The sequence below is a fragment of the Trachemys scripta genome, chromosome 25 (genome assembly GCF_013100865.1).
Source record: "Trachemys scripta elegans isolate TJP31775 chromosome 25, CAS_Tse_1.0, whole genome shotgun sequence".
Classification (NCBI taxonomy): Eukaryota; Metazoa; Chordata; order Testudines; family Emydidae; genus Trachemys; species Trachemys scripta.
The window spans coordinates 2996932-3014080 of NC_048322.1; the positions used below are offsets into that span (position 1 = coordinate 2996932).

The 17149-nt window shown below is 45.5% G+C and overlaps 1 protein-coding gene across 1 annotated transcript in view; it reads left to right on the plus strand.

Annotated features, from left to right (window-relative positions):
• LOC117869987 (zinc finger protein 345-like) overlaps window positions 1-15475 on the plus strand; it is a 43710-nt gene extending 28235 nt beyond the window's left edge. The window contains exons 4-5 of the mRNA XM_034757099.1: window positions 7926-8039; window positions 8447-15475. Coding sequence (XP_034612990.1) covers window positions 7926-8039; window positions 8447-10701 — 2369 coding nt within the window. The 3' untranslated portion in view covers window positions 10702-15475. The remainder of the gene's footprint in view (window positions 1-7925; window positions 8040-8446) is intronic.
• Window positions 15476-17149: the final 1674 nt, after the last annotated feature.

Genomic DNA, 17149 nt, shown 5'->3' on the forward strand with positions numbered 1-17149 from the left:
TGTGTTCACTGGACTAATGTCCAGTTCCCATGCTTTGCTTTCTCTCCAAGGGCTGTGAGCAGTGTGTGTGTGATAGAGGTGGGGATTTTGGTGATACTTCTATGATGCCAATACACACCTCAGTTTCCCTCTGTGATTGGTATTGCTATGATTATAATGAGCAGGCGACATGAGGTGTTTTGTCATGTGTCTATCATGGGGTGCTGTGAATGGGTTATTAAGGACTGGCTGGTACCAACCTACATCAGTGGAATACCCTACAGAGACAAGGGAATAATTGTCACCTGTCCATGGAAGGATCTCTGTTTGGCTGAGTGAAGTATACATGGACTCGTTATGTTTTTGGGAGCAGGAAGAACTGGGCTCTCAGACGCAGGGAGCTCTACCGGAGCGAAGACAAATGGACAGTCACAGTGAAAGGAAACCTAAGCATTTTCTACAGCAGCAGGGCTCAAGGCCATTGGCCAGTATGGACTATATTGTCTTTGTTGCTTCCCTGTGCTAATCTAAGGACTTTCCAATGCTGTGTTTTAGTTGACTAATAAACCCTGCTATGTTTTAAAAGTCTGCCAGTGTCACAGCAAAAACTTGCTCTGTTCATTGAATGTCTCTGAACAGGAGTGTCATTCAGCTGGACCTGCTGGGCAGAGCTCACAGGTTGAAATAGGAGTGTTGAAGCCAGAGGCTCAGGGTATGTCTACACTACGAAATTAGTTCGAATTTATAGAAGCCGGTTTTATAGAAATCGGTTGTATACAGCCGATTGTGTGTGTCCCCACATAAAATGCGCTAAGTGCTCTAGTCGGCGGACCGCGTCCACAGTATGAGGCTAGCATCGACTTCCGGAGCATTGCACTATGGGTAGCTATCCCACAGCTATCCCACAGTTCCCGCAGTCTCCGCCGCCCATTGGAATTCTGGGTTGAGATCCCAGTGCCCGGATGATGCAAAACAGTGTCGCGGGAGGTTCTGGGTACATGTCGTCACTCATGCTGCACCGTTGGCTGCCAGCTTAAGATGTAAAAAATAGATTTGTTCTGTATTCATTTGCTTCCCCTTCCTCCGTGAAATCAACGGCCTGCTAAGCCCAGGGTTTTCAGTTTAATCTTTGGGGGGACCATTCTGTGTGACAGTTGTTTGTGTTTCTCCCTGATGCACAGCCACCTTTCTTGATTTTAATTCCCTGTTCCTGTACCTGTACACCATGTCGTCACTCGGCCCTCCCTCCTTCTCCTGGTCCATCAGATACTAGTTTCGCGCCTTTTTTCTGACCAGGCGCCATAGCTAGCACTGGGATCATGGAGCCCGCTCAGATCACTGCGGCAATTATGAGCACTATGAACACCACGCGCATTGTCCTGGAGTATATGCAGAGCCAGGACATGCCAAGACGAAACCCGGACCAGCCGAGGAGGCGATTGCAGCGCGGCGAAGAGAGTGATGAGGAAATTGACATGGACATAGACCTCTCACAAGGCACAGGCCCCAGCAATGTGGAAATCATGGTGTCACTGGGGCAGGTTCATGCCGTGGAACGCCGATTCTGGGCCCGGGAAACAAGCACAGACTGGTGGGACCGCATCGTGCTGCAGGTGTGGGACGATTCCCAGTGGCTGCGAAACTTTTGCATGCGTAAGGCCACTTTCATGGAACTTTGTGACTTGCTTTCCCCTGCCCTGAAACGCCAGGATACCAAGATGAGAGCAGCCCTCACAGTTGAGAAGCGAGTGGCGATAGCCCTGTGGAAGCTTGCAACACCAGACAGCTACCGGTCAGTCGGGAATCAATTTGGAGTGGGCAAATCTACGGTGGGGGCTGCTGTGATCCAATTTGCCAGGGCAATGAAAGACCTGGTGATATCAAGGGTAGGGACTCTGGGCAACGTGCAGGCAATAGTGGATGGTTTTGCTGAAATGGGATTCCCAAACTGTGGTGGGGCCATAGACGGAACCCATATCCCTATCTTGTCACCGGAGCACGAAGCCACCGACTACGTAAACCGCAAGGGGTACTTTTCAATGCTGCTGCAAGCCCTGGTGGATCACAAGGGACGTTTCACCAACATCAACGTGGGATGGCCGGGAAAGGTACATGATGCTCGCGTCTTCAGGAACTCTGGTCTGTTTCAAAAGCTGGAGGAAGGGACTTTCTTCCCAGACCAGAAAGTAACCGTTATTTGTGACAAATTTGGTTTGGGGCAGGGAGTGCGCCAGTTTTCATTAGAGAAACAAAAAATGATGACTGACTTTCCTATAGCCCTGTTACTGCTAAATAGAGCCCTCCAACAACTGTAATATGCTCATCTCCTTACTAGTGTGTAGAGTGACCATATGTTGTACTAAGATTCTCTTGCTTTTTCCCCCCAGTGAGTCAGTATAGCTTTTGCCAGTCCAAAGTTTGGGCAGCCAATGTCTTATGTTTTCATAATATTTTGTCCAACTTTCATAAAGTAAATACATGGTTAATATGAGTTAAAAAGGCCAGGGACACTTCCTTGTGAAGAATCTGTGCAGCAGATCATGCTAGAACTGTGAAAATGTCAGTTTTTGATGGAACTTTAGAGGCAGTGATTTATCATGTATTTCTGGCATTGCCCAAAATGTGCTGCTATTGCTAACGTCTTTCCAAACAAGAATAAGGCACAATAGGACTTCTGTAACATTTCTGTGCTACCTTAATCTAGATGAGATGATTCTGTGCTGACTTAAGAACATAAGAACATAAGAACGGCCTTACCGGGTCAGACCAAAGGTCCATCTAGCCCAGTATCCTGTCTACTGACAGTGGCCAATGTCAGGTGCCCTGAGGGAGTGGACCAGCAGGCAATGATCAAGTGATCTCTCTCCAGGCATCCATCTCCATTCTCTGACAAACAGAGGCTAGGGACACCATTCCTTACCCATCCTGGCTAATAGCCATTAATGGACTTAACCACCATGAATTTATCCAGTTCTCTTTTAAAAACTGTTATAGTCCTAGCCTTCACAACCTCCTCAGGTAAGGAGTTCCACAAGTTGACTGTGCGCTGCGTGAAGAAAATTTTTATGCAGACAAAGCTCAAGAAACACAACAACACATGGAACAATCATTTGAAACAGATGCAGACACAAAGCAAGAAATTACAACAGTTGAAACTGTACTAGCATGGGATATAGATGACATTGGCCGCAATCTTTAAACAACGAATTACGTGCCATTATACTTGAGAAAGGCCCTGTGAGAATAAAAGGTGTGAGAATACTAACATGGGGAGATAGAATTAAAGGACACAAATCTGACATCAGGAATCATAACATTCAAAAACCAGTAGGAGAACACTTTAACCTGTCTGGTCACTCAATGACAGACCTGCAGGTGGCAATTTTGCAACAGAAAAGCTTCAAAAACAGACTCCATTGAGAAACTGCTGAGCTTGAATTGATATGCAAACTAGATACAATCAACTTAGCTTTGAATAGAGACTTGGAATGGCTGAGCCATTACAAACATTGAATCTATCTCCCCATGTAAGTATTCTCACACTTCTTATCAAACTGTCTGTAGTGGGCTATCTTGATTATCACTTCAAAAGTTTTTTTCTCTTACTTAATTGGCCTCTCAGAGTTGGTAAGACAACTCCCACCTTTTCATGTTCTCTGTATGTGTATATATATATGTTCCATTCTATGCATCCGAAGAAGTGGGCTGTAGCCCACAAAAGCTTATGCTCAAATAAATTTGTTAGTCTCTAAGGTGCCACAAGTACTCCTGTTCTTTTTGCGGATACAGACTAACACAACTGCTACTCTGAAACCTGTCAATTTTAAGATAGCAACCATGGGTATTAATGATTGGAAAAATCTTAGTCACACATTACCGCAACATGAAAAGGCACAACACCACATTGAAAGTATGCATAAATGGTGTGAGCTGAGTGTAAGGTTAAAAAATCAGACAACTCTTAATGCCCCTAATCAAAGATTGCTGGAGTTAGAGAAGCAGCATTGGCGTTGTATTCTTGAATGTCTATTATCTATTGTTGAATATCTATCAACAAACAATCTTCCTTTAAAAGGAAGGGTTAAGAAATTACTCCAGCCCAAAAATGGCAATTTTTTGAGCCTTGTACAACTTCTGGGAAAATTTGACACAGTGATGAGTGGTGCCACAAGTACTCCATCTCCGAAGAGTAACTGAAAATGAAATACATGACCACTATTTGGGACCAAGAATTCAAAATTAACTGATCATGCTAATGAGTGATAAAGTGAAAGATACAATTGTTTCATTGGTTACTTTGCCAAAATATTTTGCCATAATTGTAGATTGCACTCCGGACAGAAGTCATGAAGAACAGATGTTGTTAGTAGTGAGATTTGTCGACATTAGTGATTCAGCATAGATTACAGTTAAGGAATCGTTTATCACATTTTTAGAAGTAGAGGACGCTACAAGTTTTGGACATCTTCAAGCTCTCCTTGATGAACTAAAATGAATGGGATTGTCTGTAATGAATATTAGAGGACAAGGCTATGATATGAGAGGATGCATTTCTGGCGTGCAAGCTAGATTGCTGGCAGAAAATCCACGAGCCTTTTTTGTTCCGTGTGCATGCCACAGCCTTAATTTGATTTTGTGTGATATGGCCAAGTCCTCTGTAGAAGCTATTTCTTTTTTTGGTTTGCTGCAACACATTTACGTGCTCTTTTCAGCTTCCACTCAACGATGCCAAATATTCAGAGCACATGTCAATGGTATTATTGTTAAGCCTCTATCTGAGACACACTGGGAAAGCAGAGTAGAAAGTGCAAAAACATTGAGATATCAATATGAGGAAGTTTATGAAGCACTGGTTACTATTTCGGAAGAAGCCAGAGAGCCAAAAGCTAAAAGTGAAGCACAGTCATTGGCCTCTGAAATATCCAGCTTCAAGTTCCTAACATCTGTCGTAATCTGGTATGACATTCTTGTTAAAATCTCAAGTGTAAGAAAATAATGCAGAGTCCAATGATGCAGCTTGATTCAACACTTACCTTACTAAACAACACACAAGACTTCTTAGTGAAATACAGAGAAAATGGATTCAAAGAAGCACAGGTTACAGCAAGAGAGCTTGCACAGGCACTCGGTGTAGAACCAAAATTTCCATGGCCAAACGTGACATGAGTTTCAAGGAAAAAATGGCAAGTGGAATATGAAGGAGCAGATGAGCCCACAGATGATCCAGAAAAGAAATTTGAGGTTGAATTTTTTAATGTTGTGATGGATAAAGCAATATCTGCCATTGATGAGAGGTTTAATATCTTATGAATACACCATGAACAGTATGGAATTTTGTATGACATAACTAAATTCAATGAAATAGGAAAACAAGAGCAGCGAATGGCAAAGTGCAAGAATCTTGAGAGCCTCCTGAAGCATGGTGATTGTTTTGATTTAAATGAACTTGAACTGTACGAAGAATTGAATAAATTGTCATCAATGTTGCCACATGCAAAGTTGGTGATGGACATTTTACAGTTTATTCATACCAGGAAACTTGTTGACATATATCCCAATGTGTACATTGCCACTCGTATGCTACTGACAATTCCTGTAACCGTAGCATCAGGAGAATGGAGTTTCTCAAAACTAAAGTTCATTAAAAACTATCTCTGTTCTACAATGAGCCAGGAATGCTTGACTGGTCTTGCTATTCTTGCAATCGAACAAGACATTACTTTGTCTTTTTCATACGATGACACGAGCTCCCTCCCACCCGTGCTTCAGGCCATCCGGTGGAGCGCGGATCTGCTGCTCTATCTCGGCGTTTACCTTTCTGCCACGCATTCGTCTTCACCAGAGAACTGGCACGGCTTAGAGGGCAGGGTGATGGAGCGGCTCCGGAAAATGGACAGAACTACTCCGGTGCCTCTCCCTCCAAGGGAGGGCACTAGTGTACAATCAACTAGTCCTGTCCATGCTCTGGTACCAGCTCAAAACCCTGGTCTTGGCCCTGGGTTTCGTGGCCAACCTCTGAATGGCGATGGTGGAGTTCTTTTGACCAGGAATGCCAAAAGGACCTCTGCAGGGGTCCTCCACCTGCCCCTGGAGGAGGGAGGGCAGGGCCTGAAGTGCCTACACACTCAGGTCCACGTCTTCCACCTCCAGGCCCTGCAGAGGCTCCTGTATGGTGCAGGTAGTCCGGCATGGAAACTACTGGCGCAAGCCTTCCTGCACCGCTTCCAAGGGCTCCGATATGACCAGCAGCTCCTTTATCTCCATCCGAGGGGTCTTCCGCGAGACCTCTCCGGGCTGCCGGTCTTCTACCAAGACCTCCTCTGGACCTGGAAGCTCTTTTCAATGACCAGGTCCGTGGCGGCCGCCGTGGGGGCTGATCTCCTCGCGGAGCCCCTGCTACACAACCCCCAGCTTCATGGGCAGATGGCAGAGTCTCCCGCGGTGTGCTAGAGGTTGGTCTCGGCAGAAGTCACCAGAGTTGGAGACCTCCTGGACTACGACCGGGAATACTAGCTGGATCCCCTGATGCTTGCTCAGCAGATGGGGCTCTCCAGACCTCGCACTCCCCAGCGCGTACTTCAGGAGGTGAAGGCCGCTTTACCGCCCGCTGCTCGGGCCTACCTCGACAGGGTACTGCGAGAGGGCACGCCCCACCCACCCTCCATCCCAGGCCCTCCAGACCTTTTCATTGGGCCCCTGCCTGTGGACCCACCCAGCCCCTCCACCCTTTCACCGTGAGTCAGCTGCATGATTTGCAGCTGGTTTGGTTACAGACTGCACCAAGGAAACATCTGTACATGCTTGTGCTCCACACCCTTCATTTCCTCACCCTCGCGACCCGCCCCGACACAAAGTGGCGGGACTTTCTGCCACCTTCGAGGGTGAGAAGCCCCAGTGGGCCAGCCTGTACTCCACCCTGGTCCCGAGGCCCACCAGGGATATCAGTTGGTGGCTCCTTCATGGGGCCGTCAGCACAGGCATGTACTTGGCATGGTTTACCCCTATCCCGGACACCTGCCCCTTCTGCGGCATGAGGGAAACCCTGGCGCATGTTTATCTAGAGTGCGCCAGGTTGCAGCCCCTATTCCGGCTCCTCATAGATATATTATTATGTTTTTGGTTGCACTTTTCCCCTCACCTGTTCATCTATGCACTCCCCATCCGTGGCCCCACAAAGTCACGGGATCTCCTTGTCAACCTCCTCTTAGCCCTGTCCTAACTAGCCATCTACAAAACCAGGGAGAGGAGGTTGGCTGACAGAATTTCTTGTGACTGTGGGGCTTATTTCCGTTCCTCAGTCCGTTCATGCATCCGGGCAGAGTTCCTCTGGGTGGCATCTGCTGACTCCCTTGACACCTTCGAGGAGCAGTGGGCGGTGTCCGAGGATCTCTGCTCGGTGTCCCCATCAGGTTCCCTTTGTTTAGCCCTTTGACCACACTCCTATCCCTGTTATTTCATTAGTTGTCCTCCAGAATTACTTGGTTATCCAGGTCCTATGGATCCTTCCCTTAGACTGGGGGGAGGTCCTGTAGTAGTGGGCGGGCTTTGCCCTCCCACTTCCTGGCTACCAATAAGACTACTCTGCTGTTCCCAACTGGCCTGGGTATATCACAATATCTCTATTCTAACAGTGGGTTCTACCCCTTCCCCCATTCTGTGTCTCTGTCTTGTCTATTTAGATTGTAAATTCTTCAAGGCATGGGCCATCTACTATTCTGGGTTTGTACTTTGCCTAGCAGAATGGGGACTGACTGTTAGTTGGTCCTTAGGCACTAAGTTAATGAATATGATTTATAATAATAACTCTCCTGCCACTTTGAGCCAAGGAAGCTGGCCTCGGGATGTTACTGCTTAAAAATGAGCTGGGGTTAAAACCATGCAATACTCTTTGTGACAAGTATCCCACAAATTCCACTGATTTCCCTTCTTTTCTTTGCCTGGAGCAGGGTTTCCAGTTTCCAAACCTGATGTGATCTCACAGCTGGAACAAGGGGAAGAGCCGTGGATCCCGGACTTCCAGGGTTCCGAGAAAGAAGTGCACCCGAGAGCTGCCTGCACAGGTGAGGAATTGGTTAAACCAACTCAACAACTGTTCAGGAATGCAGAAAACATTTGTGATGCCCTACAAAGTCCCTGTGAGCTCTCCAAGTTCAGGATAGTTCTCTGCAGAATGGAATCATTATGGCAGATGTCACTCTTGGCTTCCCACCTATTCTGACTGACAACTGGCAGCAGGTCACTCCCAGATCTCGCTTTCCCCTGAGTGTTCTGGTGAGATGCGGACCAAAACTGATCCCTTCCTCTCTCCTCTGGGGAAGGGTTTGGGGAAAATCAGCTCCTGATAGGTTTGATCTCTCCCACACATATTTTGGTTTGTTCATCCCTTTTTCCATTCCTCTCTCTGAGATTTCCTTTCTTTCTGGCACAAGGAGTGACCTATGTCTGGATTCTCTCTGTTTCCCATCAGGTGATGGGATGGTGAGTGAGAATGAGGAGGAGAAACCCGATCAGGAAGATGCTGAGCAAGTAGAACTACATGGAACGTTATCAGGAAGATCCAAAGGGAATGTTTCTGGGAGTTGTGCACTCCCAGAAAAAGCAAAAGGCTGTGAGACTCAGCAGATGTTGGAGGAAAACTTCAGTAGCCACTCAAACCTTATTGCATGTGACAGAATTAACTTGGAAGGGAGACGCTACACATGCCATGAGTGTGGGAAAAGCTTCATTTCAAGCTCTGCCCTTCTCACACATTGGAGAATCCACACTGGAGAGAAGCCCTACACATGCTCTGAGTGCGGGAAAAGCTTCAGGCGGAGCTCACACCTTATCAGACATCAGAGAATCCACACAGGAGAGATGCCCTACACATGCTCTGAGTGCAGGAAAAGCTTCAGCAAACGCTCACACCTTCTCACACATCGCAGAATTCACACAGGAGAGATGCTCTACACATGCCCTGAGTGCAGCAAAAGCTTTAAGCACAGCTCTACCCTGAGCAAACATAGGAGAATCCACACGGGTGAGAAATGTTATGGATGCTCTGAGTGCGGGAAAAGCTTTAGTCATAGTTCAAGCCTTATCACACATCAGAGAATCCACACAGGAGAGAAGCCCTACACATGCTCTGAGTGTGGGAAAAGCTTTAAGCACAGCTCTACCCTGAGCAAACATAGGAGAATCCACACGGGTGAGAAACCTTATGGATGCTCTGAGTGCAGGAAAAGTTTTAGGGAGCGTTCAAACCTTATCACACATCAGAGAATCCACACAGGAGAGAAGCCCTACACGTGCTTTGAATGCGGGAAAAGCTTTAGTCAGCATTCAGCCCTCATCTCACATCAGAGAATCCACACAGGAGAGAAGCCCTACACATGCTCTGAGTGTGGGAAAAGCTTCAGTTGGAGCTCACACCTTATCGCACATCATAGAATCCACACAGGAGAGATGCCCTACACATGCTCTGAGTGCGGGAAAAGCTTCAATCGGCGCTCACAGCTTATCACACATCGTAGAATCCACACAGGAGAGATGCCCTACACATGCTCTGAGTGCGGGAAAAGCTTCAGTCGGAGCTCATACCTTATCACACATCAGAGAATCCACACAGGAGAGAAGCCATACACGTGCTCTGAGTGTGGGAAAAGCTTTAAGCACAGCTCTACCCTGAGCAAACATAGGAGAATCCACACGGGTGAGAAACCTTATGGATGCTCTGAGTGCAGGAAAAGCTTTAGGGAGCGTTCAAACCTTATCACACATCAGAGAATCCACACAGGAGAGAAGCCCTACTCATGCTCTGAGTGCGGGAAAAGTTTTAGTCAGCATTCAGCCCTCATCTCACATCAGAGAATCCACACAGGAGAGAAGCCCTACACATGCTCTGAGTGTGGGAAAAGCTTTAAGCACAGCTCTACCCTGAGCAAACATAGGAGAATCCACACGGGTGAGAAACCTTATGGATGCTCTGAGTGCAGGAAAAGTTTTAGGGAGCGTTCAAACCTTATCACACATCAGAGAATCCACACAGGAGAGAAGCCCTACACGTGCTTTGAATGCGGGAAAAGCTTTAGTCAGCATTCAGCCCTCATCTCACATCAGAGAATCCACACAGGAGAGAAGCCCTACACATGCTCTGAGTGTGGGAAAAGCTTCAGTTGGAGCTCACACCTTATCGCACATCATAGAATCCACACAGGAGAGATGCCCTACACATGCTCTGAGTGCGGGAAAAGCTTCAATCGGCGCTCACAGCTTATCACACATCGTAGAATCCACACAGGAGAGATGCCCTACACATGCTCTGAGTGCGGGAAAAGCTTCAGTCGGAGCTCATACCTTATCACACATCAGAGAATCCACACAGGAGAGAAGCCATACACGTGCTCTGAGTGTGGGAAAAGCTTTAAGCACAGCTCTACCCTGAGCAAACATAGGAGAATCCACACGGGTGAGAAACCTTATGGATGCTCTGAGTGCAGGAAAAGCTTTAGGGAGCGTTCAAACCTTATCACACATCAGAGAATCCACACAGGAGAGAAGCCCTACTCATGCTCTGAGTGCGGGAAAAGTTTTAGTCAGCATTCAGCCCTCATCTCACATCAGAGAATCCACACAGGAGAGAAGCCCTACACATGCTCTGAGTGTGGGAAAAGCTTCAATTGGAGCTCAAACCTTATCACGCATCAGAGAATCCACACAGAGAACCCCTACACATGCTCTTAGTGCAGGTAAAGCTGCAATCGGAGCTCAAACCTTATCACGCATAAGAGAATCCAAACAGGAGGGAAGCCTTACACATACTCTGAGTGTGGGAAAAGCTTTAGTCAGCACTCACAACATTTCACACATTGTAGAATCCACACAGGAGAGATGCCCTTCACATGCTCTGAGTGTGGGAAAAGCTTCAATTGCAGCTCTGACCTGATTATACACTGGAGAATCCACACGGGTGAGAAACCTTATGGATGCTCTGAGTGTGGGAAAAGCTTCCAAAAGAGCTCACACCTTATTAAACATCAGAAAATCCTTATGAGAGAACTGTAACAAATGCCTTGATTAGGGCTGGGCAAAGATTTTTTTTTAAATAATCACATTTGCTAATTCTCACATAGTGATCTGTGCACCATGTTCACTGTGGTCTCTCGGGTCCACCAGATGAGTTGCCTGCTTCTGCCTTTTGCATCTCACCTTCTTTGGGGTCAGTCCTCTGATCTTTTCTATCAACTCCTTTCCTTTTGAGTTGTAGGAGTGTGTGTCCCACCAGCCTGGAATGTTCATCCGCTCCAGGTGGGAGACAGAGGTTTGATCCCAACAAGCTACACTGAGGCAAAAACTACCTGTGCTTTACATCCACTAGGACTGTGCATGGCGTTGGCTGCTCAAGTTAGTGATCTTGGTGTAAAAAGACAATTATAGTTGTAGAGCACATGCAGTGGTTGGCATTAGCTTTCCCCTTGACCTGACCTAAACTCCATCACTTTTCCTAGTCTAAACAAACCCTGAGCATCTCACTTATGCTGTTCCCCCATTTGAAAGCAATTGTTAGTCATCAAGTTTCCCCTTCGGGAACAAATTTTTTTCATTCCCAGTTGCTCTGATGTTGCTTCAGGTTGTGCTGCAGAGCAGATATTTTTACTACCGTTTTCCTCACTTAAAATATATTGAATTATAAGAAAGAGCAGGGATAGGGAAAATTTTCATTTCACCCTCTGTAACAGTAGAGGAAGATAGGGTAAATCAGAGGGATTGCCTTATTCCCCATCACCATCCCAATCCCCCTGTTGTTCAATTGGTTAGGTCAATATTTTTTCTAAAGGTCTGGGAAGAGTATTCCCTGGTAAATGACTTGGAAATAAGCAAAATACCCATGCATTTGGCTCCTAAAGCAGTTGTGGCCCAGGCCCTGCAGGAGGTCGCTCCTGAAGATATCTTCTTCCTAATCAGCTGCATGTTGCCTATTATTTGGGAAAAATTATCTAGGTAGGGATGGGAAAAATGGAAGTGACATTTCTGTTCAGCTCACCCCTGGGAGATGCTGCAAATGTCTAGGAAATGAAATCCATGTTGAATGTGATATAGCTGCAGAAAGATACCTATTTTGAATAGATACCTGACATTTGGTGTCTTACAGGGATTCTAAGCAGCACCTGAATTTAGTCCCTAATTAAAATCTGTGCCACCAGATTAAAGAAATAAAAGGGCATATTTGGGGGAGTTATACCTCACTATCGCTACTGATATGTTGTGTGGTTGGTGAAGAATTCTACACCAGAGAAGTGTAAAATTACTCCAAATAAAGTCAAAGATTTGACAAGAACTCAGGTAGAAATTGCAGGAACTAGTGGTTGATTTTCACCCCAGAGATGGAAGCTATGACCTGTGGCCAAGGTAAACTATTTTTACAACACTGCTCTTTTTTTAAGTGGCATTGATCACACTCCTAAAGGATGCCATGATTCAATTGGGCACAACTGTCTTTTACCATTTGGATCCAAAGTTTCATGAAGCACAAAGAGAAATAGCTGATTCCTTCAGAGCCATTCCATGCCTATGGGATCCAATCTGGCTGCCTTGTTGGACAGGAAGCACTTCCATTCTGGGCAAATGATGGTAGCCAATGAGGGAATGTGTCAGATTCCAAGTTCAGATTGCAGGATACATGAATGCTGAGTCCAGAGTCTCTGGTTTGGTCTCTTGGTTTTGCTATTAAGTCTAATGCATTTGTATCAGTTCTCCTCCTGCTGCTACTTTGAAGGATTAGAAAGTGTGAAAATAGAGCACAGGTGGTTTTTTCTCATGATGCAGTCTTCCCACATAGTGTGAGACCCCTTCCACCCACACTTCTGGGAGAAGATCCAGGGAGAAATGAACTCACAGAAATGGAAGGCTCCTAGGTTATTGTAGAATGTGACTTCACACAAAGCTCACGGGGTGGAAATGGGAATTAAGAGAAAACTGCCCTATAGGTTTATATTTTGTAATAGTTGAATAAGTTGTTACCAGCAACAATGAAATTAAACATGAAGTTAATTAGTAACGTAAGAGGCTGATTATGTGATAATTTTCAATGTTACAATATAATTCAGGTTTTCTTCTAGTTCTCTCCTTGCCTTCTCCTACTTCATAGGAAATGGTGGCTAATCCTGAAATTAAAACCTCACTCCAAAGGAATTAGAGCAGGGGAATATGTGAGAGAAATAGCATGTACGAGAATAGAGACCCAGTAGAGACAGTAATTATTTCTATTTAAAATTGAATTTATTTTGATAAATTTTAAATCTTCTGTTAAGAGAAAACTTACTTGAGACAAGATTTGGAACTTTTTACCCAGTTAGAGGGTAACAGCCACAGAGTTCTCCAGGTCTCTTGTTTGCAAAGAAAAGATGTCAAAATCTAAAATGGTGATGGATGTGTGGTGGTAGCTTTTCTGGGTTGTTTTTTTCGGTTTGTTTTGTTTTTTTAATTTAATTTAAATTTTGCAACCAGTTATCTTTATAGGTGCTGAGGACTCTTTTCCTCTCTGGAAACTTCCCCAAAACTGGCCTTGTGTTTCTTTCATGTTTGATATCTTTGGGGTTCACACATCCACACTACATGAGAAACCTGCTGGGTTAAGTGGGCCTTTTCCAAACTGACATTTGCCCAAAGTCTGCCTCAATTCAGCTGGATTGGGACACGTCTATATAATAAAGGAGTGGTTCACACCTAATTTGCCCAGAGACCTTGGGGGAGGAGTGGTAAGATAGGATAAGTAGGAATTGACAATAAAGTTAAAGGTAAGGGTGAAAGACCCTCACTTTGCAGGTCAACAAGCCTGTTCTGTTCATTCCCTCTGACGCCTTCTGGCACTGGTCACTCTCAGGCAGCACACTGGGCTAGATGGATGACTGTGGGTTTCGTCATCCGAAAGCTCTGCAGCCACTGCTCATCATCCCAGATGCGCATAACTATGTGATCCCACCACTCAGTGCTTATTTCCTGAGCCCAAAAGCGGTGTTCCATTGTGGTCAGCACCTCCGTGAATGCCACAAGCAATCTCGTGTCATAGCTACTATGTGTGATGAGCTCAATGTTGAATTCCTCTCCTTTTGTAGTTTAAGGAATAACTCCACTGCCACTCATGACATGTAGCATATTGGTCAACAGTGTGGGATCTATTCCTGCAGCATGAAGAGGCAGAATGCGCAGTACACCAACCATTGAAAGATGGCACCAAATGCGGACGGAAGCACAGGGATTGCTGGGATGCGATGCCCTGAGACCCCCTCCACCTTCCCACAACTCTTAGTGGCAGAAGAGGAAGCAATGCTTAGTGGGGTGGCTGCCTAGGGTGCACCGCTGCGAACACCACTTGAACTGCCACAAGTGTGAACGTGCTATTGTGCAGGCAGCTGACAGTGTGAACACACAATAGCGGTTTCCCTTCAGTGCTCTCTGAGCAGCACTGAACTCCCAGCACTGTAACTCTGCCAGTGTAGACATAGCCTCAGAGAGACTCACTGCCAGGATCCCAGGACTGATCCCCTCTGGGGAATGAAGCACAATGTCAACAAAACCCTGCTAGCCCAAAGTGCTGGACCATCTATGCCATTACCTGGTTCCTAAGCTGCAGCTACAGTTCCTATTCCATGTAAATCCAAAGACTGAGAGGTGCAGAAATCCAACCCCTTATAATCTCAGAAATGTTTTGTTTCTTTTTCTATCTGTTTCTTTTTATGAACTTAGAGACCTCCCAGCCTTTCTATTAGATTGGGGTGTAACAGGGAGGTGTGTGTGTGTGTGTGTGTGTGTGTGTGTGTGTGTACACAACTCTGCAATCTACAAGGGGAAGATGCTAGGAAGAATAGTTTCCCAAATCTTAATAGCCTTAATATTCTGCCCCATGAAATGACTGAACGCATGCTCCTCACCAATGGAAGCATTGCAAGGAATTGAGCTGTCAGGTATGTATTATTCAGTGAGAGCTGTTTGAACTTCTTTTACTAATGTCTCTCTAAGGTCTGTATGTGTTTTGGGGCAAGAAGGCAAGGAGAAGTATTAGCTACACAACAGTGACATCTAAGGAGAAAACTGTAATTGGCTTTGAGGTTGTAGGCTAAATGTAAGCAATAATTTGGTTTTGGTATTGAAATATTCAGCTGTGTATATCTGGGTTGCACTGCCTGGGTAAAATACTCTGATTGGGGTTTCGGCATCACTAAATATGCACCTGCCTTCTTGCGTTGCTCTTTTAGGATTTACAAAGGTTGGTTTTCTGCTGTAATAATCTGATGGTTTGACTAAATTGATGACTTGATTCCAATGCAGTATCTTTGTTAACTCATTGATTTACTGAGTTGACCTGAACTTTATCACTGTATTGTTTAACTCTTAGCTGAGTGGTGTCTATACTCATTTAGCCTTAGTGATGTGTGCTCTTGGATTTATTTGTTCATGTTTGTAAAACATGTAACTGGGATATTGAGTCATTTCTTTCAATAAGCAACCGGGGCTGGAACTTTTATTTGTATGTTTCCCTTTAATTCAATCTCCATTTTCTTAATTTCATACTCTTCTAAGTTAAGGAATGTGCAGCAACAAAAACTGACACAAACCTGTTGCTGCCCCATTCTGTGCCCATTCAGCAGGAGTAGAGAACAAACACCTCCTGGAGCAGGGATTGTCACACTGGACTGTAAATACAGACGCATGTTCCCAAGGTTTGCTGTCTTTCTCAAATCCCGGCATAAGGATGACACCTACAAATCCTTGTAATCATGCCTGGCAGGAAGGATACACCTTGGGAGGCAGGGGAATCTGGGAGACACTGGGGGATATTTACCCAGAGCTCAGGAGCAATCTACTCAGGGGTGATACAGTAGAAAAGGGCTGGGTGCTGCTTTCCCCCCTTATTTCTCCTTATCCCCTTTTGGTCTCTCTCCTCTTTCCCTTTCTTCCCCCTCTGCCTACCCTCTGGCAGGGAGACTTGGTCACTTCCCTGCTCCCAGGGGCTCACTCTCCTGTAGCTGGATTGGCCCCTGCCAGTGCTAATAGGAGTGAGAGCCTGGGTGTGGGTCAGTCCCTGCAGTGGCTCTGGGACACTTTGAAATCAGGAGATTCTGTCAAAATAATAGATTTGGAGATCTATTTATTTGCCTTTTGCTTGTTGAGCCTTTAGGGTGCACGGCGGTCCCATTTTGAAGCTTTTTCCACAGCCACAAGGGCTAGAAATGTACTGTGTCTTTAAGAGCGAAGGCTGCAATCATCACGTCTCCACTTGACTCCAGGAGCTGGGGTTTTACGGAAAAACAATAACTCTGACAAGACTCAAGGCAAAATCATGAGAGTTGGCAGCACTGAGTCGGATTGAGTCTTTATTCTCGGGGATTCTCTGGAGCAGGGGTTCCCGACCTTTTTCTTTCTGTGGCCCTTGCCCAACACGATATAAAACCTCCACAGCCCATCTGTGCCACAACTGTTTTTCTGCATGTCCAGTAGATTAAAAGCCAGGGCTGTCATTAGGGGGTAGCCACCAGAGGAATTGCGCAGGGCCCCACTGCAGAAGGGTCCCCATGAAATTACGTTGCTTTGGCTTCAGACCTGGGCGGTCAGGCTCAGATTTCAGCTTTCTGCCCCAAGCCCCAGCGACTTTAATGCCAGCCCTGCTTTCTGGGTTATTGTGGTGCCCCCCCAAAACCTGCTCACTGCCCCCTCGACTGGTGTCCCCTGCTTGGGAGCTCTGTTTAGAAGTAGGAAGCAAAGCTGCTGCCTTTTCTGATGGCTGAACACAGACCCTTAGATTATGATCATAGGTGTGCACCCAGGGAATTGTATTTCTTTATTTTTTTTAAAGCGAACATTTATTGAATACTCAATCAGAAAGGACATTATTTTTATTCATCAAACAAACTGAAGAAACTAAAACTTATTTTTTTAAAATTAACAATTAAACTTTACTTAAAAAATGAGACTCATTTCTTAACCGAGGGGTCCGAGGTATTTGCACTACTATCAGAACATTCATTATAATTCACTTTGTCTGCTCCTTTTCTTAACAATGAACCGATCCATATTTTAAAATTAAAAGTGGGTATCATACGAGTGAATTAAAATGTAAAGCCATGAGCTTGTTATGCTATTTCAGTAGAATACATGCAACAAAGATTACAAACACTGTAGACACTGCACTGGG